At 38.7% G+C, this 26,157-nt stretch overlaps 1 protein-coding gene across 3 annotated transcripts in view; it reads right to left on the bottom strand.

The window, feature by feature from the left end:
- NOX4 (NADPH oxidase 4) overlaps nucleotides 1-26,157 on the bottom strand; it is a 185,104-nt gene that overhangs the window by 135,695 nt on the left and 23,252 nt on the right. For 2 of the 3 annotated variants that reach the window (XM_060404224.1, XM_012101598.4), the window contains exons 3-6: nucleotides 14,796-14,906; nucleotides 12,879-12,963; nucleotides 7,524-7,621; nucleotides 2,497-2,524 (exon numbers count right to left, since the gene is read on the bottom strand). In XM_060404224.1, coding sequence (XP_060260207.1) covers nucleotides 2,497-2,524; nucleotides 7,524-7,621; nucleotides 12,879-12,963; nucleotides 14,796-14,906 — 322 coding nt within the window. The remainder of the gene's footprint in view (nucleotides 1-2,496; nucleotides 2,525-7,523; nucleotides 7,622-12,878; nucleotides 12,964-14,795; nucleotides 14,907-26,157) is intronic. The other variant, XM_027959403.3, reaches the window with a different exon arrangement.

The raw sequence follows: 26,157 nt of genomic DNA, 5'->3' as shown, positions 1-26,157 counted from the left end.
CCAATAAATTAGCCTCTATTAGCACACATATCCCAAGAATCAGGAAGCACAGGTTAGAAAGTATTGGGCTAGTCTGAGTTCACTGGGCAAAGTCACTTAGCAAAATGAAGTACATTGTGAACTCTCTCAGTCTTCAAGTTATAAAGCAAAATCTATGCTTGTTTTCTTAGGGAAAAAATGCTTATTATGTTTACTCTTACTGGTTTCGATCTATGCATATTAGATTAATTAGTAGCCCATAAAATGAATGACTGCACTACACTGCCATTTATAGATGAACTGAAAGATTAATTTCATCCCTACCCAGATGTAGTCAGAAATATACCATCTTGTATTCATCATCCTGTTTATACCAAGATAATTGGAGACATGACTGTGTTTGTTTATGAGGGTTTTTCTAATTGAAATTGGATACTGGGCATTTTATCCTCATCATACAAAGTACTACCAAATTTGGAGATACATAGCATGTGTTTTTAAATGTTTGAATAGTTCAATCTATTAAATGTATTCTATAAGTTCTTAATTGGAATGGTTTTAACATTTATTTAGTGAGTCAAAATACCATAGAGGAGCTTTAACATCATATTTAGGGGGACTGGGTCTGCGTTCCTGGGAAATAAATGGCTCCTGATGAAAAGTATAGTATTTCTTTTATCAAATTTTATGGAACTGGGCCACCAAAGTGATACCAACACGCTAATCTGGGGCAATTCTTCTGCTTGTATTGAGAGAAACTCCACAAAATGTTTCCTCTGCATCCTCTGCGGGTAGCCCTGTTCCACTGTGAAGAAACTGATTTCAAGTGCAAAACACCATATATGTAGGTAATAAATTACTCTACAGTATACAGAAGGAAACCAATTATTCATAGTATTTACCATGTATCTTTAGGGTCCCAGGCCAGGAACAGATCAGCTCTGCTTAGTGGAATTAGGGAGACATCTGTGCATAATGGGGTATGTCAACTGACACTTAAAGGGTGAGTGAGAGTTGAACAGATGAAGAAAAGAGAGTAAGAGACGAGGTAAAAGGTAGGTAGTGGTGAGAAGTTATGCTCAGGAGTATAACCAGATGCTCACTGAAGGTAAAACAGTACTGAGAAGGTTAATAAAACACTCTGCCAGGTCCCAATTTGCTCTCTCTATCCAGGAATTTGTGTTTTTAAGTATAATATTATCTCCACTTGGCCCAACACACTCATTAGGAATTTCTGGGAAAGAACACAGGATGACAGTGTTTCATGCAGAGGGAGAGATTACCTACTTATAAGCATTAACTTTACTAAGTTTCTTAATGTAATATCTTTGTCATATGAGATATTTTTATACTTTTATAAACTAAACTTTTTAAAGCATTTCTAAGGCTTCAACTATATTCTATGCAGTAAAAAGAATATTAAAACAAAGTTCTTATTTATTTCTCTTAAATTGATCCATATGAACCAAAAAAATACATTGATTCATACATAAGGTTTTATTTTTCTGCTTTTCTTCCCTTCTGTTCTCATCCAATTCTTAAGACTTCAATAAAAACATGTTTTCAATGAGCAAAGTTGTTAACAAAACTAAATTGTGTTCCTAAGGGGAAACTGTGAAATATATACTTTGCAAATGGCAAGTATCACAATATATAGGCAGAAAATATATATTATAAATAGGTAGCTGTGACATGAGGGAGGAGAAACACCTGAATTATTATTATTTTTCATCATAAGACTGATTCAAAAAAGAAACAATGCATTTAACAGAGCAATGTCTCAGTCCTGTATGCAATTCTGATCCTTAATAAGGTAGTACAGCCACGACTTTATGACAGACCATCTCCCATCCACAACCATCGTGTCTCTGAAACAGGTGCCCCAAATCCCCCAAATACAGTCTCCTTTTCATTATTATAAATGAAAGATTGAGAAAGAGAAAAAATAGTTAGAACTGCACTAACATCAGGGCCAAATTTTGAGATGTTCAAATGCACTTTAACAGATTAATAGTCTAGACTGAGATTTTATGGACAACATGTTTAAGAAGGGAAAATAAATTAAAAATGAGAACGGAGACACATTTCAAGAAAAATAACTTATTTTAGTGACCGTTTCTCCTCTTCTGTTTTAAGATCAGAAAATATCCTACTAAATTACTAAATATTAAGAACTACACTGATACTCAGAGTGCTTGGTATTTTTTCTCCAAAACTTCAAAAACAGAAACCTATTCCCTCTGTATTATCTCCAATAGTACTTGTTGTAATAGCAGGCACATGGCAGGCACTCCTAAGCCACTAAGTATTATGTAATTTCCATTGAAAGAATATGTGAAAGGCAAATACATTTGCTTAATTTTACTCTTCATTCCTTTGAACCCTGGTGGTTTGCCCTGGCCCTTTGGTTTCATTGAAACCTTATGCTTGAACAGTTGCTTGACATGAACATTTCCCATGCTGTATTTTGGCATATATATAAACACGGTATAGAAGCTGCAGTGATTAACAACTTACCAGTTGTGAAGAGCAGTTTTCTAGGATCCTGAAGAAAAAGGAAAAAAAAAATGGCTGAAAAATAAAACACTGATCAACACAAAATTCTGTAAGGAGTCTGTGAGCGATAAGAGCCATGTGTTAGGCATGTAGGATACTGTCCTCCCAATGGAAATAACAGCGTTTCAATTAAGTTTCATAATGTCTTTACAATGCTAGAGGAGATTATGGTGGTGGTGCTGTTAGTTGCTCAGTCATTTCCTACTCTTTGCGACCCCATGGACTTTAGCCTGCTAGGCTCCTCTGTCCATAGAATTCTCCAGGCAAGAATACTGGAGTGGGTTGCTATTCCCTTCTCCAGGAGATCTTCCCAACCCAGGGATTGAATTCATTTATCCTAATTTACAGGCAGATTCTTTACTGTCTGAGCCACCAGAGAAGCCAAGAGGAGATTATCATACATACAAAATCCAATTCCAAGAAATTTATCCATTTGAAAAGGGAAGAATATTGGATGAGAAATCAGAGTTCCAAGCTTTCATCTTAATGGCCAAATAGGCTAGTGGGAGTGGCCTGAAGCCCACCCTTTGATCATTTTGGGATTCAATACTTTTAGGTATAATGTGGAAACATTAATATATGCTCTGTCTATCACAACTGCCAACTGCACCCAGCACGTGTCAAAACAGTGAGAATCAAAAGTAATAAAATATATGGGGGGGGGGGGGGTTATGCTGTGCAAATTCAATGCAAAGAATACTGAGAACTAAAATGTTTCAAATGCTACCGTGAAAAGTAGTGATAAAATTCAACTAAGGAAGATAGTTTCCTTCTAATTAGAAATACATTAATATTGTTACTGTAATATTTCCTTTAAACTACATCACCATGGTATAATGGACTGAAATCAACTCCCTTCTGTCTTCTGGAAATCTTATATCAATGCCCAATAGAATGTGGATTAATTTTTTTTATCCAAAGGGGCCTAATATTATACAACTTATGAATTACTTTTCTCATGCCCCCATTGAATCTGTGGTCAGACCAAGCTATATACAAAGTAGGAAGCCATTTAAATAATTTCAGGGACCCTGAATAAGGACCATTTGCCCAAGAATAGCTCCTCATCAAGCTTAGGTCCAATGGTTTCTAGTTAGAAACATGGCGTTAAAAATATAACTAAAGGCTAATCAAGAGTTTCAAAGTGTTAGTTGCTCAGTTGTGTCTGACTCTTTGTGACCCCATGGACTGTAGCCCGCCAAGTTCCTCTGTCCATGGAATTTTCCAGGCAAGAATACTGGAGTGTGTAGTCATTCCCTTCTTCAGGGGATCTTCCCAACCCAGGGATCAAATCCAGGTCTCCTGCATTACAGGCAGATTCTTGACCATCTGAACCACTAGGAAGGCCCATAATCTTGAGGAACCTAATACATAAACAACTAGGAAAAATACAAGATGGACTGGACAAAGTGGTAATACCAGAAATATGAATAATTAGCTAGGAAACCTCAGAAGATGAATAAAACTGCTAGGAAATATGCGGTATAAGAGCAGAGACTGTTTCACAGATGACAAGATGAGGCCAACCAAGCTATTCCATCATGAATGTGCCACCCATCGCAAAGTGGAGAATGGAGGGGTCACTGGGGATGTGGAAAAAACAACAGTGTAAGCACATAGCAAGAACAGTAAGGTGCACAACATAAACCCATCCTTTCCAAAGACAAGTCACAGAAGAATACAGTTGTTTATATATGTATTATCTCTCCATGTGAACGTGTGTGTATTTTCTCATCGTAATCTAGTACATGGCCTGATACCTACTAAGCACTCAAAAATATTTATTAAAAGAAAGAAGAGGGGGAGAAAGACATGATTGAAGAAGCAAAGAAAGGGAGGAAAGAAGGGGAAAAAAGGAAAATATAAATTAAAATGAATTACTATTTTTCATCCATCTTATCAGCAGTATTTTTTTTTTAATGAGTGAGATGTAGAAATAAGCATTGCAATAAAATTGGTAGAGTATATCAACTGGTGAAGTTTTTTTGGAAAGTAATTTGTCCAACAAAACTAAAAATGTATATACCTTTGAAACCAAAATTACTTCTATAAATCTGCCTAGAAGAACTGTACAAAAAAATAAATTTATTAGCATGCAGTTTATGACAAAAATCTGGAATCAGCTCTACACTCGTGAATAAGAAAAAGACTAAAAATAAATTATGGTATATTCATATGAAGAAGATGAGGTAGATGTATACTTTATGATACTGTAAGTCACAATACATATATTTACCAATTGCTATTGCTAAAGAATATATATCATAAAATATCACTCAAAATAAGAAAACATAGAATCATTACCTGTGGCTACTTTTGGAAGAAAAGCTTTCAATTTTCACTTGCTTGGGAGTTCTAAAATATTTTACATTAAGCCTCTATTTCTCCTAAAGTGAAATAAATTTAATACCTAGAAATCCTAAAATGACTAGAATACCGGCATCTTAATAAAAAGTATATTAAAATAAAATGATTAAATCATTACAGTTATTGAAGACATGTGAATTATAAAGCAGAAGAGAGAAGCAAAGAAGGAAAAGATTAAAAAAGAATTTTGATAGCAGTAGTAAGATACCAGTAACCCCATACGATCAGGGCAAGTAACGGGAGATAGGGAGAGGTGGGGGGCTCTCTCTGGGATGAAATCATTACATGCGGAGCTTCCACTGGCATGCTAAGGAGCTGGACTTCTTCATGGTTCTTGATGTCGAATATACTCCTGCAAAGCAGGAGACCTGTGTTTGACCCCTGGGTTGGGAAGATCCCCTGAAGGAGGGCATGGCAATCCACTCCACTATACTTGCCTGGAGACTCCCCAAGGACAGAGGAGCTTGGTGGGCTACAGTCCATGGAGTTACAAAGAGTTGGACATGACTGAGCAACTAAGCATAGCACATACTCTACAATCACATGGTGAACTTTTTAAAAATATTAGTTCAGCCACTCAGTAGTGTCTGATTCTTTGAGACCCCATGGTCTGCAGCACACCAGGCTTCTCTGTCCATCACTAACTCCCAGAGCTTGCTCAAACTCATGTCCATTGAGTTGGTGATGCCATCCAACCATCTCATCCTCTGCCATCCCCTTCTCCTCCTGCCTTTAATCTTTCTCAGCTTCAGGGTCTATTCCAATGAGTCAGTTCTTCACACCAGGTGGCCAAGTTATTGGAGCTTCAGCTTCAGCATCAGTCCTTCGAATGAATATTCAGGACTGATTTCCTTTAGGATGGACTGGTTGGATCTCCTTGCAGTCCAAGAAACTCTCAAGAGTCTTCTCTAACACCACAGTTCAAAAGCATCAGTTCTTCAGCGCTCAGCTTTCTTTATGGTCCAACTCTCACAGCCATACATGACTACTGGAAAAACCATAGCTTTGACGATATAGACCTATGTCGGTAAAGTAATGTCTCTACTTTTGAATATGCTGTCTAGATTTGTCATAACTTTTCTTCCAAGGAGCAAGCATTTTTAATTTCATGGCTGCAGTCACCATCTGCAGTGATTTTGCAGCCCAAGAAAATAAAGTCTGACACTGTTCCCATTGCTTCCCCATCTATTTGCCATGAAGTGATGGGACCAGATGCCATGATCTTCATTTTTTGAATGCTGAAGAGTTTTTTCACTCTCCTCTTTCACTTTCATCCAGATGCTCTTTAGTTCTCTTCGCTTTCTGCCACAAGGGTGGTGTCATCTGCATATCTGAAGTTATTGATGTTTCTCCTGACAGTCTTGATTCCAGCCTGTGCTTCAATCAGTCTGGCATTTCGCATGAGGTACTCTGCATATAAGTTAAATAAGCAAGGTGACAATATACAGCCTTGATGTACTCCTTTCCCAATTTGGAACCAGTCTGTTGTTCCATGCCCGGTTCTAACTATTGCTTGTTGATCTGCATACAGATTTCTCAGGAGTGAAACTGACCTGCATACAGATTGCTCAGCAGTGAAAAATATTAGGGGCTCCCTCTAACCCAGGTCAACGAAATCACACCGGTATGTTAAAAGATACTAGCATAGTTAAGGGATTAATCTAGGGCTACTTGTTATTTTGGTTTAATGATTTATCTCCCCGTTTGTTTGTCATTACTTTGGCCTTTGATTTGTCTTGGGAGAGAGGTCGAGCACATGATCACAGTGGTACAAATCTAGAGAACTCTGGTGATATATAAGGGGAAGATGGAGTGAGGAGAACAATCTATTAAGTCACTACCAAACTGAGCAGAACAGGGCAGGGTTCTGATCCCACGGGACCCTGAACATTTTGGTGTTGATGCAGTCTTGGCTTTGGGAACCAAAGGCAGCCTGAGGACACCATGAGGGTGTCAAGCAACAGAGACTTAACTAAGGCTGTGCATGTTCTGTTTCTTGGTCCAGCTGGGCTCCCTGCACATACAATTCCACTTTATGGGCAGCTCCACATGGAGAAGAGCACCTCTAAGTTAGATATTGCCCCCTACAGAATCCAGCCCAAGGTCACCTATTATAAGGATTACAAAACAAAACAAAACAAAACAAAACAAAAAAAAAACAAAGTAAAGCATTAAAACTCAATAATATTTTTAAGTAAAATCAACTGATGGTCTAGGATCATCAAACAGTCAACTTTCTTTTCTGCCCTTTTCCTCCTCAAGCACATTATGAGTTCCTGAAGGATTTTTACCCTGTTGTGTTTTTACCCAACAGTCTCCACTGAGTGATGGGAATTTGACAAAACTGTTGGGAGGCAGAAGGCAGGCCTGAGTGGCAACCATGTGAACACCGCAGAGCGCAATAAGTAGACACTCTTTGAACTTTCAGGTTCAGCAGGAGAGACTGTGAAATAGTAATTACATATATTTTCTGTTGAAAAGGAATAAAACTCAACTTGACAAGTGCATTTTAAAAGCACTCAAAAGGAGCAGCAAGGTACAAATTTTCTGTGAAAATCACAGACCCTCATTAGTCATCTCATGATAAGTGAAAGGAAAATGAGAAGACAGAGGCCACCCACCTCCTCTCGGTATCTTGCTGCGTTCAGTTCGACAAAATCCTCGCGGTAGTTCACTGAGAAGTTGAGGGCATTAACCAGGTGGGCGGCCACGTGCACACCTACGGAGTCACACCAGTCAGTGGGGTTTTCAGATACACTCAATAAAGGGGAGTTGGTTCCTCTCCTTACATAAACACAGGGTCACACTTTGACAACCATATAGACAATAAAATGTTCAGTTAAACGGGAAGTCTTAAAAGCACAAAGAATCTTAATTATACACAGTTTTAGCATGAGAAATAATGTAAAGAAATAGAATTTTCAAAAGCCAAAATAAAATAACCCTAATAAGTCAAGAGTTAGAAATACACCAACACACACTGACACACATACACACACGTGTGTTTAATAATACATGAATTTATTTATTCATTTAAGCATCTCCTGAATATAGTAATCCCCCCTTACTCATTGTTTCACTACCTGCAGCTTTAGTTACCTGTGGTCTGAAAACATTCAGTGGAAAATTCCAGAAATAAACAGTTTATAAGTTTTAAACAGCATGCTGTTCTGAGTGTGATGAAATCTCTGACTGCCCCGCTCCATCCCACCTGGGACGTGAATCATCCCTCTGTCCAAAACATCCCACCCACTGGCCACTTAGTAACTGGCTTGGTTATCAGATCCACAGTCTGAGATATTGCAGTATTTGTGATCAAGTTGCCCTGTTTTATTTAATAATGGCCCCAAACTACAACCGTAGTGATGCTAACAATTCAGATGTGCCAAAGGAAGCTGTGAAGTGTCTCCTTTAAGTGAAGAGGTGGAAGTTCTTGACTTAATAAGGAAAAGAAATTTCCTATGTTGAGGTTGCTAAGATCCACAGTAAGAGTGAGTTTTCTATCCCAGAAACGGGAAAGGAACAAGAATTTTGTGCGCACTTTGCTGTCACACCTCAGACTGCAGAAGGGACCGGCCACAGCGCATGTTTAGTTAAGATGAGAGAGGCATTAAATTGGTACAATAAGATACTGTGAGAGAGAAGAGGATCACATTCATTTAGTTTTTATTATAACATATTGTTACAATTGTAACATTAGTAATTATTGCTAATCTTTAACTGTGCCTAATTGATAAAATTTATCACAGCTGTGTTTGTATAGGAAAAAATAGTATATACAGGGCATATCATCATTGATTTCAAGCATTCACTGGAAGTCTTGGGAAGTATTCCCCATGGATAAGGGGGAAATGCTGTATTATATATTTTCTAATCTTTCGCCTCTCCTATAGCTCCACACCTGTTATATATTTTGTATACTTCACTGATACTCAACCTAAGATAAAAGCCCATGAAAAGGCTTTTAACCAGTTAACATTTTTCACAGTCCACAGATTCAAGACATAGTGTTTCAATCCAATAGCAAAACTGTTGGTAACAACTTCATGGGACAAAAACGCAGGAAGATAATAATCACCATTTAATAATCTGCCTACAATGGTGCACTAATGAGTAGTCAACTGACTCAGAGCTTATACCAAAGAGTTAGGAAATTACTAGAGAGTTGAAGAGAAATTCCTTTTGGCATGGTCAGAAAGAAGAAAATTATCATGAGGTTAGAGAAGAAAGAAGCAAATGACTTTTTACACAGCACTATAATAGCCTCCTCCCTTCTCAAGCTTTCCTTATAGATGAAATAAGGTTAAAATTAATGGCACATTACAATGTACTGGAAAGAGCAACATTTAATTAGTTAGAAAACCTGTTTTCTTGCCCACATCACTTGCCTACTAATGCCTCAGTTTACTCTTCTATAAAATGGTGATGACAGAAATAAGAGACTTAATAAGGTAAATGAACCAAAATTGCTTAGGAAAATATTATAGTTTATACTTTATGGAGTGTTGTGATTCAAAAAAAGACACGGCCTGGAAAGTGAAAATTCTACAGCCAATCCAACCTAGCATATGAGATGTATGTAGATGGGCCAAGTGTTCTGAATTACCCCCACAGACAAACAAAAGTGAGAGAGAAGGGATAGAATGCTAAATAATCTAGGGGTTATTTAAAGGATTCATACACTAGTACCAGTGCCCAGATTAAAGGAAGGAAAAGGGTCCTACAAATAAATAGACCAGAAACTGAACGTAGGTTAACTAGCAGGCAAAGACAGGGCTCCAGAGAAAAAAGGCTGTCTAGGTGATACTCAACTGCAGCACAGATAGGGAACATCACTGAAGCAGAACTGTGTCCTAAGCTTCAGCATTTCTAAAATCTATAGGGAAAAAAATCCCTTTATTATAAACAGAAGGCTTACACGTTCGCTACACATTTTATGTCTCCAAAGTTCAAAGGCATCCTAAGAGGAAATACCATTCTTTTTAATTCTCCCGAAAAAGATGCCCTAAGTAACAGCTGTATGAAATGTATTCTTAAGAGATATATTCACCTTCCTTAAAAGGTTTCGTGTGTGTGTGCTGAGTCGTTCAGTTGTATCTGACTCTTTGTGACCCCATGGACTGTAGCCTTGACCTGCCTCTTGAGAAACCTATATGCAGATCAGGAAGGAACAGTTAGAACTGGACTTGGAACAACAGACAGGTTCCAAATAGGAAAAGGAGTACATCAAGGCTGTATATTGTCACCCTGCTTATTTAACTTCTATGCAGAGTACATCATGAGAAACGCTGGGCTGGAAGAAGCGCAAGCTGAAAACAAGATTGCCTGGAGAAATATCAATAACCTCAGATATGCAGATGACACCACCCTTATGACAGAAAGTGAAGAGGAACTAAAAAGCCTCTTCATGAGAGTGAGAGAGGAGAGTGATAAAGTTGGCTTAAAGCTCAACATTCAGAAAACGAAGATCATGGCATCCGGTCCCATCACTTCATGGGAAATAGATGGGGAAACAGTGGAAACAGTGTCAGACTTTATTTTGGGGGGGGCTCCAAAATCACGGCAGATGGTGATTGCAGCCATGAAATTAAAAGATGCTTACTCCTTGGAAGGAAAGTTATGACCAACCTAGACAGCATATTCAAAAGCAGAGACATTACTTTGCCAACAAAGGTCCGTCTACTCAAGGCTATGGTTTTTCCAGTGGTCATGTATGGATGTGAGAGTTGGACTATAAAGAAAGCTGAATGCTGAAGAATTGATGCTTTTGAACTGTGGTGTTGGAGAAGACTCTTGAAAGTCCCTTGGACTGCAAGGATATCCAACCAGTCCATTCTAAAGGAGATCAGTCCTGGGTGTTCATTGGAAGGACTGATGTTGAAGCTGAAACTCCAATACTTTGGCCACCTCACTGGAGTTGACTCACTGGAAAAGGCTGATGCTGGGAGGGATTGGGGGCAGGAGGAGAAGGGGATGACAGAGGATGTGATGGCTGGATGGCATCACCGACTCGATGGACATGAGTTTGGAGGAACTCCAGGAGTTGGTGATGGACAGGGAGGCCTGGCGTGCTGCGATTCACAAGGTCACAAAGAGTCGGACATGACTGAGTGACTGAACTGAACTGAACTGAACTGGACTGTAGTCCACCAGGCTCCTCTGTCCATGGGATTCTCCATGCAAGAATACTGGAGTAGGTTGCCATTTCCTTCTCCAGAGGATCTTCCCAACCCAGGGGTCGAATCTGTGTCTCCTGCATTGGCAGGCATATTTTTATCACTGAGCCACCTGGGAAGACCCTAAAAAGATTTTTAGTTTTAAAGAATTCACAGCTTTTGATTTTAGGCAGCAGAGAGAAAGTGATGTGCTTTGTGTGGATTTTCTCATTTAATCCTGTTTTACAGCTAATACATCCCTATTTTACAGATAAGAAAACTAGGCGTAAGCTAAGAGGCTTTGCTGGTGGTCCAGTGGTGAAGAATGCACCTGCCAACTCAGGGGACATAGGTTCAGTCCCTCGTCCTGGAAGATCCCACATATAACACAGCTACTGAAGCCTGCTATAAACAGAGAAAGCCCACAGCAGTGAAGACCCAGCAAAGTCAAAAATAAATACATCTTTAAATCAAGAAGAGAAGAAAGGTGACTTAGCTATGGTCAGACCCCTAGTGGGCGGCAGAATGCAAACCCTCTGAATCACAAGCTCAGTCATGGCAACACTCTACACCATCTCAGTCTTGGGGTTGTTCTCCAACTGATGGAATATTTGGACACAACTACTGTCTAGAAAAAATCAAGTTAAGAATGTGCCAGTGTTTCCTGATCATCCTCCATTTCTGACCTTTCACTCTCTAGCTTTAATCCAACCCTAATCCTTACCACAAATGGCAACCCACTCCAGTATTCTTACCTGGGAAACCCCACGGACAGAGGAGCCTGGAGGGCTATAGTTCAAGGGGTCATAAAGAGTTGGACACAACTGAATGACTAAGCAAACAAACACAATAGCACTGAGATAATGTACTCATGAGTTTGTGAATTATAATAATTAATTCTATCCTAAGAACTTCACAGACATGTTTTCATTTTCTTCTTAAAACCATGAGGCAGGTGCTGCTGCCAATCCATTTTACAGTCAACAACAAAATGAAGATCAGAGAGATTATGTCACACAGTAAGGCAGCTGAGCAGCTGGGGACAGACCTACACAATCCACTGACAGAGTCCATGTGCTTCCCAGGTGGCACTAGGGTGAAAAACCTGCCTGCTAATGCAGAAGACAGGTTTGATCTTTGGATCTGGAAGATCCCCTGGAGAAGGAAATGGCAACCCACTCTTGTATTCTTGCCTGGAGAATCCCATGGACAGTGGGGCCTGGCGAGCTACAGTCTATAGTTTCACAGAGTCAGACATGACTGAAGTGACAGCATGCACGCACTTAATAAAAATGTTTATAACTTTGTTTCAAAACCTTGCTCAGGATAAACATTTTAAAATGATTCTTAAAAATCAAAGATTCTCACTTTACATTTAAACTTGGAATTGAGCAGAATAAACTTCCACAATTTTGACATTTGCTCTTCTGCCCAAGTAGTAATATCAAAGAAACATTTAACAAATATAATTTTGAAGGAATTATATTCTATGAATGCACATTTCACATTTTAATTTTCAAGAATTTAAACTTCTATCATGCCATTATTTTTAGAGGTTGAAAACTTTTAATCACCTTCTTCCAATCTTTCTAAATGAAATTATTTCCTTTTTGAAAAACAATCAGTACCAGCTTAAGGACCAAACTTTGAATACATATATAAATATACTTGACCTACCCATTTTCTGTAATGCCCCTAGATAAACTTCTTTACACACATGGAAGAGAAAATTAAGCTACATAATAAGATAACCATAAACAATAAAAATGCCATCCATAAAATGTCCTAACATAATACTTAACATCTTTCGGTTTTCCTCACCTGAGAAAATACAGATAGTCACACCACAGGTTATGTGAAATGTTCTGCTTTTATCCAACAATCTTCTGGTTCTCCGGCTTGGAACCTAAATAAAAAAAATTAAATATAACTGAATTATAAATAAAAAATTTAATATGATAAAAGTGATTTAGCAAATCAGTTACATGCACAAAGCTTTGGAAATACAAAGCTTTGGAAAGCTTTTGATAGCAGAGGTCTATCAATTAAAACCTGATGAGATGAAGTACGATGTCTAGTCAGTGGAACACTCAAATCATTAGAGAGAATGTGAAGAGGCTTGGTATTGACATGGAAAGACAAGCAAGATATATTGTTAGGTAAAAATGTTACAACTCATAAACTACACTATGATCCTATATTGTTTAAAATTAATGGCACTGTATATGTTAACATACTTGCCGGCGTTTTTCTCAAACTGTGGTTGTGCTGGCAGAGCAACATTAGGGGGACCCTTCACTGATAACTTTGCATATTTCTGCAGTGTTTTCATTTTACAATATGTGAGATTTCCTTTTGTGGTCAAAAACTAAGATTATTTTAAAATAAAACAATTTCATCTACAGGTTTAAATGCCTGCTTGATCTTGTACAAAAATAAAACGTCAAGCATCTTTGAATACTATGTTTCACACTGGGGGACAATTCTCTAAGTCTTATTACACGCTGAGAGACGTAGGTGGGCACTTTCCATTTCCTGCCATTTATTTTCTCTTTCTTCATCCCAAGCCAATGGCCAGCCACAGGGATCTAAACCTAGCATTTCACAATAGCTGGCAACCTACAGAAAGAGTTATTTTCACAAATTACTGCATTAAGAGGAAAGAGTTTCTAAATATAATTTCATGAAAAGATTGAGAGCTTTAACTGCAGTAAATCCACTTACATGAACTTCACAGAACATCAAAATGACCTCACGTTAACAACTCCTTTCGAAATATCAGTATTGATCCAGTAGTTCCTAACTATCTTAGTGAAGAAAGCAGTGAACACACATGTATGGAAACACACACACACGGACAAGAGAAGCAGAAAACAACTTCAGTTGGACTTTTAACTTTCAAAGAGCTTTTCTCTTTTCTCATATCCTTTCTTTCACACTTAAATATCATACACGACATCACATCATATCCAAGAACTCTATTTCAAGTCACTGACACAGCTCAAAACAGGAACGTGTTTTAAGAAACTGCCACCAATGCCAGCACCCATCGTGTGTATTAATGAAAGTCCGTGGGGCTCTTGGGCCTCCCTGGTGGTAAAGACGGTAAAGAATCTGTCTGCAATGCAGGAGACCTGGGTTTGATCCCTGAGTTGGGAAGATCCCCTGCAGGAGGAAATGGCAACGCACACCAGTACTCTTGCCTGGAGAATCCCATAGACAGAAGAGCTTGGCTGACTACAGTCCATGGGGTCACAACAGTCAGACACGACTGAGCGACTAAGCACAGCATGGGGCTCTAGTGTGCTCACCTGCATTTAATTAAATGAAAGTACAAGACTTCAATGAGGAATAGTTTAGTGGAAAGAGTTCAGAACTGGGGCTGATCTCAGCTCTACCATTCACTAGTCCTAAGGTCTTGGTCAAGTTAATTAAACTCTCTATGCTTCAGGTTCTTTGTTTGCAATACCCCCAAATCATGCGAGGATTGACAAGTACATATGTGAATTCTATATATGTTAGCACAATATCTGATACTCTTTCTATTATCCACTGCCCTAACTTACTGCTGAAGAACAGTTTAGTGATCAGATGATGAGGTCTTTACTACATCAGGATCATCCTTGAAGAAATCACTCCAGCAGAAATTCAGACCATGAAAATTAAGTAGGACTAATATGATACTTTTACATTTGACTGCTATGCTGGAATCAGTGACTAGATTTTTTTTTTTCTTACCTTCTGCGATCCTCGAAGGTAAGCCAGGAGCGTGCGGCACATGGGTAAGAGGATAAGGCTGCAGTTGAGGTTAAGAACAGATGCAGAGGCTCTGCTTAGACACAATCCTAGCTGAACAAATAAGGCAAGAGTCAAAACACAGTCAAGGACACAGGTAAACTGAAAACATGCTGCCGACCTCACCCTGCAGAACCATGGCAAACGCCAGCTCCTTCAAGGGTCTTGAATCACCCTCCACCCTCTCTCTTACCAAAAGAGAGCCTGGTCTCTTTCTCTTCTGCACTGCCATAAAACTTAGCCTCCTCTCATTTCTACTAGCGTTCTCATCGCCTGATTACATCATTTCAGGGCAAGGTCAATTTCTTATTCCACTCCTTCCATAATGTTCTGGGTGGTAAGAGCCCTAAAGTTTCAGAATATTCTGTGCATCCACACAGGTGCAGAGTTGAATCCTTTGTTCACTGATAAGTTAACAAGAATTTCAAACAAAGGCCTTTTCATTTGTGTACTCTCTAGAGCACTCTGAGCCTCCACATAACTCCCTTCCACACTAGGATCTGCCTTTCAGCTCTCCACCTAACTGACACTACCCATCTTTCAGGCTTCCTCTTAAGTACTCCTCCTCTAAAGTTCTTCCTTGATGCTTCCCTGATACCACACAAAAAAAGATGTGGTACATATATACAGTGGAATACTACTCCACCATAAAAATGGAATAATGCCATCTGTATCAACCTGGACTGAACGGACCTAGAGATGATCACAGACGATGAAGTGAGTCAGAAAGAGAAGGATAAATACCATATGACATCACTTATATGTGGAGTCTAAAATATGATACAGATGAACTTATCTACGGAACAGAAACAGACTTGCAGATAGAGCAAAGACTTATGGTTGCCAAGGCAGAGGGGAGTGCGGGAGGGACGGATTGGGAGTTTGGGGTTAGCGGATGCAAAGTGCTATATACAGAATGGATAAACAGCAAGGTCCTACTATATAGCACAGTGAGCTATATTCGATATCCTGCCATAAACACTAATGGAAAGGAATATGGAAAAGAATACACATATATGTATAGCATAGATGCATAACTGAATCACTCTGCTGTACAGAAAAAATTAACATAACATTGCAACTCAACTAACAAAATAAGCAAATACAATATTTTTTTTTTTAAAAAAAGGTCTTCCCTAACCCAGAACCAAGAGAGATCCCAGATCATCTGTGCTTCACACAAAGCTGATCATAACTACACTATACAATGTATTTTTCAAAGATGCACACCCCTCTGGTATGATCCAATACTTCTTGGCAACTAATTCTAAATCAAATTCCTGCTAGATTGACATCCGCTGTTGTCTGATACTATCTACATTCTTCATACAAACAGTGTGTTACATGAAAACAAGAGATGGGGTCATATTTGTGCACTTGTCTTGGAATAAACACAAAACTACTTTACGGTAAGGGTATCAACCAAGAAATAGGTGTACACTAGAGTACACGTGTCTCTTTCAATTCTGGTTTCCTTGGTGTGTATGCCCAGCAGTGGGATTGCTGGGTCATATGGCAGTTCTATTTCCAGTTTTTTAAGGAATCTCCACACTGTTCTCCACAGTGGCTGTACTGGTTTGCATTTCCACCAACAGTGTAAGAGAGTTCCCTTTTCTCCACACCCTCTCCAGCATTTATTGCTTGTAAACTTTTGGATCGCAGCCATTCTGACTGGCATGAAATGGCACTTCATTGTGGTTTTGATTTGCATTTCTCTGATAATGAGTGATGTTGAGCATCTTTTCATGTGTTTCACTGAAACACGTAAAATATCATATGTGAAACAAATCACTAGTCCAGGTTTGATGCATGATACAGAGTGCTCGGGGCTGGTGCACGGGGATGACCCAGAGGGAACGGATGGGGAAGGAGGTGGGAGGGGGGGTTCAGGATGGGGAACACGTGTACACTCGTGGCGGATTCAAGTCAATGTACGGCAAAACCAATACAATATTGTAAAGTAAAATAAATAAATTAATTAATTTTTAAAAAAGAAGTAGGTGTAAGTCAACCGCTTTACTTATCTTAAAATTGCTCATGACCCTGAAATTCCCAACTTAGCTCCTGGCAAAATGGCAACTCTGCCGCATAGTGCTTATGGTCAGCACATGAGGTACTATTCCTGAAGGGGGGTCAGGGTAAGAAGCCAGGTCGGGGAAGCCATAATTTTCAGTGAGTTATATGAAAAGTACTTAATCTTTCCAGCTAGGCTATTTCTCCACCATGAGTCTGAATACCTCAGGGATACAGTTCAATGAGTATACCAGTAAATGGACAAAGAGAAACAATCCTCTATGGACTATCTAAAAAAAAAATGTTAAATATAATTTTCTCACCTCTGCAAGCAAAATGATCATTTCAGAGGGATAAGTTTTTGTTGTTTAGGCCTCCAGAGAAATAGAATAATTGTTATCTCTTTTTAATCTGGATGTGCATGTAAGAAAATTTTAGCTTGAGGGATTTTAATGATAATTTTATCTGCAGTTCTAATGTACTAGGACAATAACTCGCTTAAATACATTAGCTAAAATCTATCATGTATGTTCAAGACTTAAGAAATACACATAAATTATTAAAATTTTATTTGTGGTTCAGTGCTTTAAAGTAAATTCTTATATATTTTGTATTTTCTAACCATTATTGAATATCTGGAAGTGTTTTATTGCTATGTTTACATTAAATCACAGTAATTTAATTCAAAGTGGCTCTAAGTGTCTACTTGGGATAAATGAAGCTTATTTTAGCATTTCACTTCTTCCTTATGATGCTGCAAAATCTAACTGGAAATTTTACCAAGGACTCATTTCCTCATATATGTTTGTTCCTGAATATGGTTAGTTATTTAAACCAAGATGAAAATTCCTTTTTATTAGGTTATCAGAGTACAAAATTCTCTCATTCAGAAGCAGTCAAGAGAGTAAGGAAACAGAGACAGATTTCAGTTAAGTGGCACAATCATAGGAAACCATCTAATCCACTTACCACATGGGTAATATTCTACAGCTAAGATTTGTTTTATTTAATTATTGTTAATTCATGATCTTCGTAAGAATCAGCTACTTCAAAGATTCACTAAAAGGAAATGTCTCCCTAAGTTATGTGTCCAGTCCATTCAATATGGATGACGTGTTCTACCATTCCTGGAGAGCTTAATCCGCTACTCTAGTTTTCAAATTTCGTTCAGGTTAGTTATCACTAGATGGCAGCATAACTTTCATGGTTCAAATCTTACCTGTGAAGATCTCAAAAAGTGTGAAAGTGTTAGTCGCTCAGTTGTGTCTGACTCTTTGCAACCCCATTGACTATAGTCCACCACGCTCCTCTGTCCATGGAATGCTCCAGGCAAAAATACTGGAATAGGTAGCTATTCCCTTCTCCAGGGGAAATTCCTAACCCAGGGATCGAACCCCTCTGCATTACAGGCAAGTCTCAAATGTAAATGAAAATTCCATGTGTAAAATTCTGAAACTAGAAATATATCTTAGAAGAGTATGTATAAATAATACATAGTTTGGTCCTTCCTATGGACTAAATGTTTGTGTCCCCCAAACATATACACTGAAACCCTATCATGATGGTATTTGAAGGTGGAGCCTTTGCTAGGTAATTAGGTTTAGACAAGATCATGAGAGAAGAGCCTCGAGATGGGATGGGGTTAGTGCTCTTATTAAGAAGGGGAAGAGACCAGTGCGCCCTCTCTCCTCCTTGAGGATACAACAAGAAGGAAGCCATCTGCACACCAGGAAAAGGGCTCTCAACAGACACCAAAGCTGCAGGCATCTTGTTCTTAGACTTCCCAGCCTTCAAAACCGAAAGAAATAAATGTTTAAGTCACCCAGTATTTTGTTGTAGCAGCCTGAACTAAGACAGTCCTATAAGAAAATATACCATATGAAGCAAATTATAAAAGAACGTTGGTGGGGCTTCCCTGGTGGCTCAGAGGATAAAGAATCTGCCTGCAGTGCAGGAGACTGGATTTGATCCCTGAGTTAGGAAGATCCCCTGGAGAAGCAAATGGCTACCCATGCCAGTATTCTTGCTTGGAGAATTCCATGGACAGAGAAGCCTAGTGAGCTACAGTCCGTGGGGTCACAAAGAGCAGGACGCAACTGAGTGACTAGCACACACACACATACATAAAAGAATGATACATGAAAGAATGCAGTATCTAAGTATAACAAGCACACGGTCATTTTCCTAAAATCTCAAGTACACATTCATTTTTCTTTTTTAATCTTAAATCTGTTACTTAATAACTATTCTTCTTGCTAGTTAACTGTCCTTATTTGTAAAGTTAAGAAAAATAAAATTTTCTTATCCATAGAATTAAAATAATATGATGTGATATAATAATCCTAGCTTTCACGACTTTTGTGAAAAGTAAAACTGGTCTAAAAAATGCGAGCACTATATAAAATTACCTTATTGATTAGGGTCAGTATATCACATCCTTTCTCTAAATAGTCTCTCCTGCACTTCCATAGTAGGTGTTACTTATTCCACTTATATTATCCACTCAACATACGTTTATTATGATACACACATATCACAAGGTACAGGGAGTTCAATAATTAACTAAAACAAAACATGCTTTCTTCCTTAGGATGTTATATTTTAGTAAGGAAAACAGATGATAATCAAACAGCTATACAATCAAATGTAAATTATAAGCAATACACTGAGATCAATGCAGTGAAAGAGAACTACAGAATATGAGCATATATATAACAGGGAATGTGATCTAAATAGGAAGATCAAGTAGGCTTTCTGGACTAAATTAGAAGTGAACTGAGATCTGAACGGTGAGCAGAAGTCATGTAGGAATGAGAACATTTATGCAAAAAAAAAAAAAAAAAAACCCAGTGAGGAAAATGGGAGCACATTGTATATGTGAGAAATTAATAGTAGCCCAATACGGTTGGATTGGAAATGGAGAATGGTATAACATAAAACTGGAGAAGCAGGTAGGGCTAGACCTTGCTGAACTTTGTAGGCCATATTAAGAATGTGTGTGTTTATCCTAAAATCAGTGCAGAGCATTATGCAGAGCAGGGAGGTGGTAAGAAGACATTAGAATCCGGCAATGATAACTCTGAATGAAGTGTGCGTAACTAATTGGAAAAACATAATTTGGGCAGTGGCAGTACGTTGTGCAGTTAATCATCACAAAAGTGAAATTTTGTTTGAGACAAGAAATACACTTTATGGTAATTATATATGAACCTTACATATAGAAAGGATTCAGTTTTAACTAAATAGTTTATTTATCAGTAAGTTTGTTTTGCTAAATAATTTCCTAAAACATATACATCTAAAATCAGAGAACTAAAATGGTCTAACCCACATGCCACCATCAACCCAGTGTCTAATCTCTCATGAGAGTCCTAACCAAAGGCAATCCACACCCTTCGCTGATTATGTCCAGAGAGAGCAAACAGTTCTACCATCAAAAACTTCTATTTTGTTTTCTTACACTTACATGAAATATGTGTCTTTATAACTTCTACCCACAAGGCCACTCTGGAGAAAAACATTCTAAAATAGACATTAAAAAACTGAAGCTAAAACTAGGATGGCTCTAGTGTTAAGACTCTGTGCTTCAAACGCAGAGGTGCAGGTTTGACTCCTAACGGGCAACTAAGATCTTACATGCCACATGGCACTGCCAAAAAATGGAAAAGAAAAGTAGGATGATTTTCTAGCTCACTCTTGTTTTCTTTGGGTTAAACACAATTCTTTAGGCCTCTAAAATTCTTGCTATAATTTTAAGACTCCCCCCACAAAGAAAGTAGTGAAAAACACTAGACCATTCAGGTATGGTCTAAATCAAATCTTTTATGATTATGAAAGTGACAAACATTTAATGGGGAAGATCTGGTAGACAGAATTCCTGAAGAACTATGGATAGACGTTTGCAATATTGTAAAGGAGGCAATGACCAAAATGATCCCCAAGGAAAAGGAAATGCAGGAACACATACTTGTCTGAGGAAGCCTTAGGAACGAGTATCTGAGAAAAGAGGAGAAGGGAAAGGCAAAGGAGAAAGGGAAAGATATACTCAGCTTAATGCAGAGTTCCAGAGAATGGCAAGGAGAGATAAGAAAGGCTTCTTAGAACAATGCAAACAAATAGAGGAGAACAATAGATGGGAAAGACCACAGATCTCTTCAAGAAAATTGGAGCTACCAAGGGAAAATTTAAGTAAACATGGACACAATAAAGGACAGAAGCAGCAAGGACTGAACCGAAGCAGCTGAGAGAAAGAAGAGATGGCAAGAATACACAGAAGAACTACACAAAAAAGGCATTAATGATCCAGAAAAACACGATGCTGTGGTTAGTGACCCAATGCCAGACATCCTGAAGTGTGAAGTCAAGTGGGCCTTAGGAAGCATTACTACGAACAAAGTTAGAGGAGGTGACAGAATTTTAACTGAGCTATTTCCAATCCTAAAAGATGATGCTGTGAAAGCATCACTCAATATGCCAGCAAATTTGGAAAACTCAGCAGTGGCCAGAGGACTGGAAAAGTTTAGTTTTCATTCCAATTCCAAAGAAAGGGATGCCAGAGAATGTTCAAACTCTAAGACAATTGTGCTCATTTCATGTGCTATGTAATGTTCAAGATAATGTTCAAAATCCTTCAAGCTAGGCTTCAGCAATATGCGAACTGAGAGCTTCCAGATGTACAAGCTGGATTTAGAAAAGGCAGAAGAACCAGAGATCAAATTGCCAAAATCTGTTGCATCATAGAGAAAGCACTGGAATTACCCCCAAAATTCTACTTTCTGCTACACTGGTTATGCTAAAGCCTTTGACTGTGTGGATCACAACAAACTGTGGAAAATTCTTAAAGAGATGGGAATCTACCTTACCTGTCTCCTGAGAAACTTGTATGCAGGTTAAGAAGCAAGAGTTAAAATCAGACATGGAACAACAGACTGGTTCAACACTGAGAAAGGAATACATTAAGCTGTATATTCTCACCCTGCTTATTCAACTTATGTGCAGAGTACATCATGCAAAATGCTGGACTGGATGAATCACAAGCTGGAATCAAGATTGCTGGGAGAAATACCAGTAACCTCAGATATGCAGATGACACCACCCTTATGGCAGAAAGCAAAAAGGAACTAAACTCTTGATAAAGGTGAAAGAGGAGAATGAAAAAGCTGGGTTAAAACGCAACATTCAAAAAACTACGACCATGGTATCTGGTCCCATCACTTCATGGCAAATAGATGGAAACAGTGGCAGGTTTTATTTTCTAGGGCTCCAAAGATCACTGTGGATGGTGACTGCTGCTGCTGCTGCTAAGATGCTTCAGTCGTGTCCGACCGACTCTGTGCGACCCCAAAGATGGCAGCCCACCAGGCTCCCCCGTCCCTGGGATTCTCCAAGCAAGAACACTGGAGTGGGTTGCCATTGCCTTCTCCAATGCATGAAAGTGAAAAGTGAAAATGAAGTCACTCAGTCGTGTCCGACTCTTCGTGACCCCATGGACTGCAGCCCACCAGGCTCCTCCATCCATGGGATTTTCCAGGCAAGAGTACTGGAGTGGGTTGCCATTACGTTCTCTGGGATGGTGAATGCAACTGCAAAATCAAAGGACACTTGCTCCTTGGAAGAAAAGTTATGACCAACCTAGACAGTGTATTATTAAAAAGCAGAAACATCACTTTGCCATCAAAAGTCCATCTAGTCAAAGGTATGGTTTTTCTAATAGTCATGTATGGATATGAGAATTGGATCATAAAGAAGGCTGAGCACTGAAGAACTGATGCTTTCAAACTGTGGTGTTGGAGAAGAGTCTTGAAAATCCCCTGGACAGCAAGGAAATCAAATCAGTCAGTTCTAAAGGAAATTGACCCTGAATATTCATTGGAAGGACTGATGCTGAAGCTGAAGCTCCAATACTTTGGCCACCTGATGCAAAGAGCTGACTGATTGGAAAAGGCCCTGAAGCTGGGAAAGGGTGAAGGCAGGAGGAGAAGGGGATGACAGAGGATGAGATGGTTGGATGGCATCACCAACTCAATGGAGCAAATTTGCTCAAATTTGAGCAAACTCTGAAGACAGTCAGGGACAGGGATGCCTGGCATGCTGCAGTCCCTGGGGCTGCAAAGAGTCGGACATCACTTTGTGACTGAGCAACAACGATCATCTCAGTGACCTTTTCCAATTTACCAAAATTCGGTAGTTAAGATTATGCTCTCTCTCACTAAGGGCAAGTTCTGCTGATTCCAAGACTGTTATATTGTGGAGAACTATGTTGCATAATGACTCATCTTGTGTTTACAATTTTCTCACATGAATTGCTATCAAGAAACAATCCCTCTATCCTGCAATGAAAGAAAAAAAATGGGGAGAGAAAACAGAAGTGTGAGAGAGCAGGTACATAAATGTAAGAATTTATTAGTGTTAGCCCATTATGTTATATTAGATGTGAATGCTCTATTTTTACTTTTTCCTTCCAATTTTGCCTTAGCTGAAAATTTTACATTCACGTTTTCCTCATCTTCAACCAAGTTTTTGACAGAGATATTAAACTGCAACAAAATTCTGCTGAAATAGTTGACTCTAGAGAGGGCTTGCAAACTACCTTTTATGGTAAATTAACAAAATGAGCATTTTTCTCTCAGCTGGGAATTTTCTCAGCAATTTTAGGGAAATATAAAATGACATTCTACATGTAAATATCTATGTATAACTGGTGTTCAAAGGGATCTGAAAAGCCCAGAGCAGTATTACTAGTAATCTTTAATAATTAGTCATTTTCCTAGTTAACTCTTGATGAGTCAACAATTAGTCATTTCAAGGAAAAAATAAAAATTAGCATGAGTTCAGTTGAGTCGCTCAGTCATGTCCGACTCTTTGAGACCCCATGAATCGCAGCACGCCAGGCCTCCCTGTCCATCACCATCTCCCAGAGCTCATTCAAACTCACATCCATTGAGTCGGTGATGCCACCCAGCCATCTCATCCTCTGTCGTCCCCTTCTCCTCCTGCCCCCAATCCCTCCCAGCATCAGAGTCTTCTCCAATGAATCAACTCTTCAAACGAGGTGGCCAAAGTACTGGAGGTCAGCTTTAGCACCATTCCTTCCAAAGAACACCCAGGACTTATCTCCTTTAGAATGGACTGGTTGGATCTCCTTGCAGTCCCAGGGACTCTCAAGAGTCTTCTCCAACACCACAGTTCAAAAGCATCAATTCTTCGGCACTCAGCTTTCTTCACAGTCCAACTCTCACATCCATCCATGACCACTGGAAAAACCATAGCCTTGACTAGACGGACCTTTGTTGGCAAAGTAATCTCTCTGCTTTTGAATATGCTCTCTACACTGGTCATAACTTTCCTTCCAAGGAGTAAGCGTCTTTTAATTTCAAGGCTGCAATCACCATCTGCAGTGATTTTGGAGCCCAAAAAAAAAAAGTCTGACACTGTTTCCACTGTTTCCCCAATTAGCATAGAGGTTTACAAAAGATTTTTTTATATTCTGATCTGGTATTTTATGTTTGTCAAAAATTATGTAAATTTGTACACATTAAGGTCAATTTTATTAACTCTTTTTTTCCGAGGAAATATTTTTAATCAAATCAAATAAAGCTCACACAACACCTAATTCTTAATTATTTGTATAATCATAGAACTTAGCTCTTTCATGAGGCCTTACATGTCATACAGGTCAACCTTTTTGCCTCTGTCTGCATTGCTAGTTAGTTCATAAAGACACAGTTCTGGAACCCAGGCCTCCCTTCACGCTCTCTGTTACTTCCTTAAGAACAGAACATGCTGCTCATCAGAACAGAGATGTGAATTCAAATGCTCTTTCCAAACCAGAAAACGTCCTTATTCTTTCAGTTGTTTAGCCTTTTATTCAACCACTGGATTTTCCTGTCATTTTATATAAATCCTTATCTAATATTTCTCTAATCACACATTAAAATTACTTGATGGATTATTTAAAAACAAATGTTATCTCTGTCGTACTTTCTGAAATTCTGATTCTTTAGATCTGTAGGAGTTCCTGCAGTAGGTACAATCAGGTTTGGTGGTCATTGTTTTAGAATCATTTTGAAGACAGACAGACCTGAGTTTCAAACACTTTTACTATTACATTGATGAAAACACAATTTCAGTTTTTGCACTGTTGAAATTTGCCATTTGATAGTGGAATATATTCTTAAATAAATGTGGCTATGTTATAACCATTTTAATGCACATTTCTTATTTCATGCTTTTTTGCTAGTTACTTATTACTTGCTGTTTATTTTCTATTTAGACTACGGAAATGATGTTAGACAAAAAGCAAATTCAACTGATTTTCGTAATTGAGTTCAAAATGGGTCTAAAGCAAAGAGACAGCTCTCATCATCAACCATGCATTTGTCCCAAGAACTGCTAATGGATTTATAGTGCAGTGATGGTTCAAGAAGTTTTGCAACGGAGACAAGAGCCTAGAAGATAAGGAGCATAGTAGCTGCCCATCAGAAGTTGACAACAACCAATTGAGAGCAATCACTGAAGCTGATCCTCTTACAACTCATAAGAAGTTGCTAAAGAACTCAATGTCGACCATTCTATGGTCATTCAGCATTTGAATGAAACTGGAAAGTTGAAAAAGCTCAATAAGTGGGTGCCTCATGAGCTGGCCGGAAATTTTTTTAAAAATCGTCATTTTGAAATGTCATCTTCTTTTATTCTATGCAAAAACAATGAGCCATTTCTGGATCGGATTGTGACGTACAACAAAAAGTGGATTTTATATAACAACTAGCAATGATCATTTCAGTGGCTGGTCTGAGAAGAAGCTCCAAAACACTTCCCAAAGCCAAACTTGCACCAAAACAGGTCACAGTCGCTGTTCGGTGATTCACTGCCCATCTGATCCACTAAAGCTTTTTGAACACAGCGAAACCATCATATCTAAGAAGTATGCTCAGCAAATCAATGAGATGCACCAAAAACTGCAACGCCTGCAGCTGGTATTGGTCAACAGAAAGGGCCCAATACTTCATGACAATGCCCGATGGCCCTTCTCATAATCCATGCTTCAAAAATTGAACAAATTGGGGTACGAAGTTTTGCCTCATCCACCGTAATCACCTGACCTTTCGCCAACAGACTACCACTTCTTCAAGCATCTCGACAACTGTTGCAGAAACTGTTTTCCAAGAGTTCCTGAAGCATGGATTTTTATGCTACAGGAATAAACAAACTGATTTCTCGTTGGCAAAAATGTGTTGATTGTAACGATTCCAATTTTGAATAAAGATGTGTTTGAACCTTGTCATAATGATTT

The sequence above is a fragment of the Ovis aries genome, chromosome 21 (assembly GCF_016772045.2).
Source record: "Ovis aries strain OAR_USU_Benz2616 breed Rambouillet chromosome 21, ARS-UI_Ramb_v3.0, whole genome shotgun sequence".
In the NCBI taxonomy this organism is placed as follows: domain Eukaryota; kingdom Metazoa; phylum Chordata; class Mammalia; order Artiodactyla; family Bovidae; genus Ovis; species Ovis aries.
This window is presented reverse-complemented; position numbering and strand designations above follow the sequence as displayed.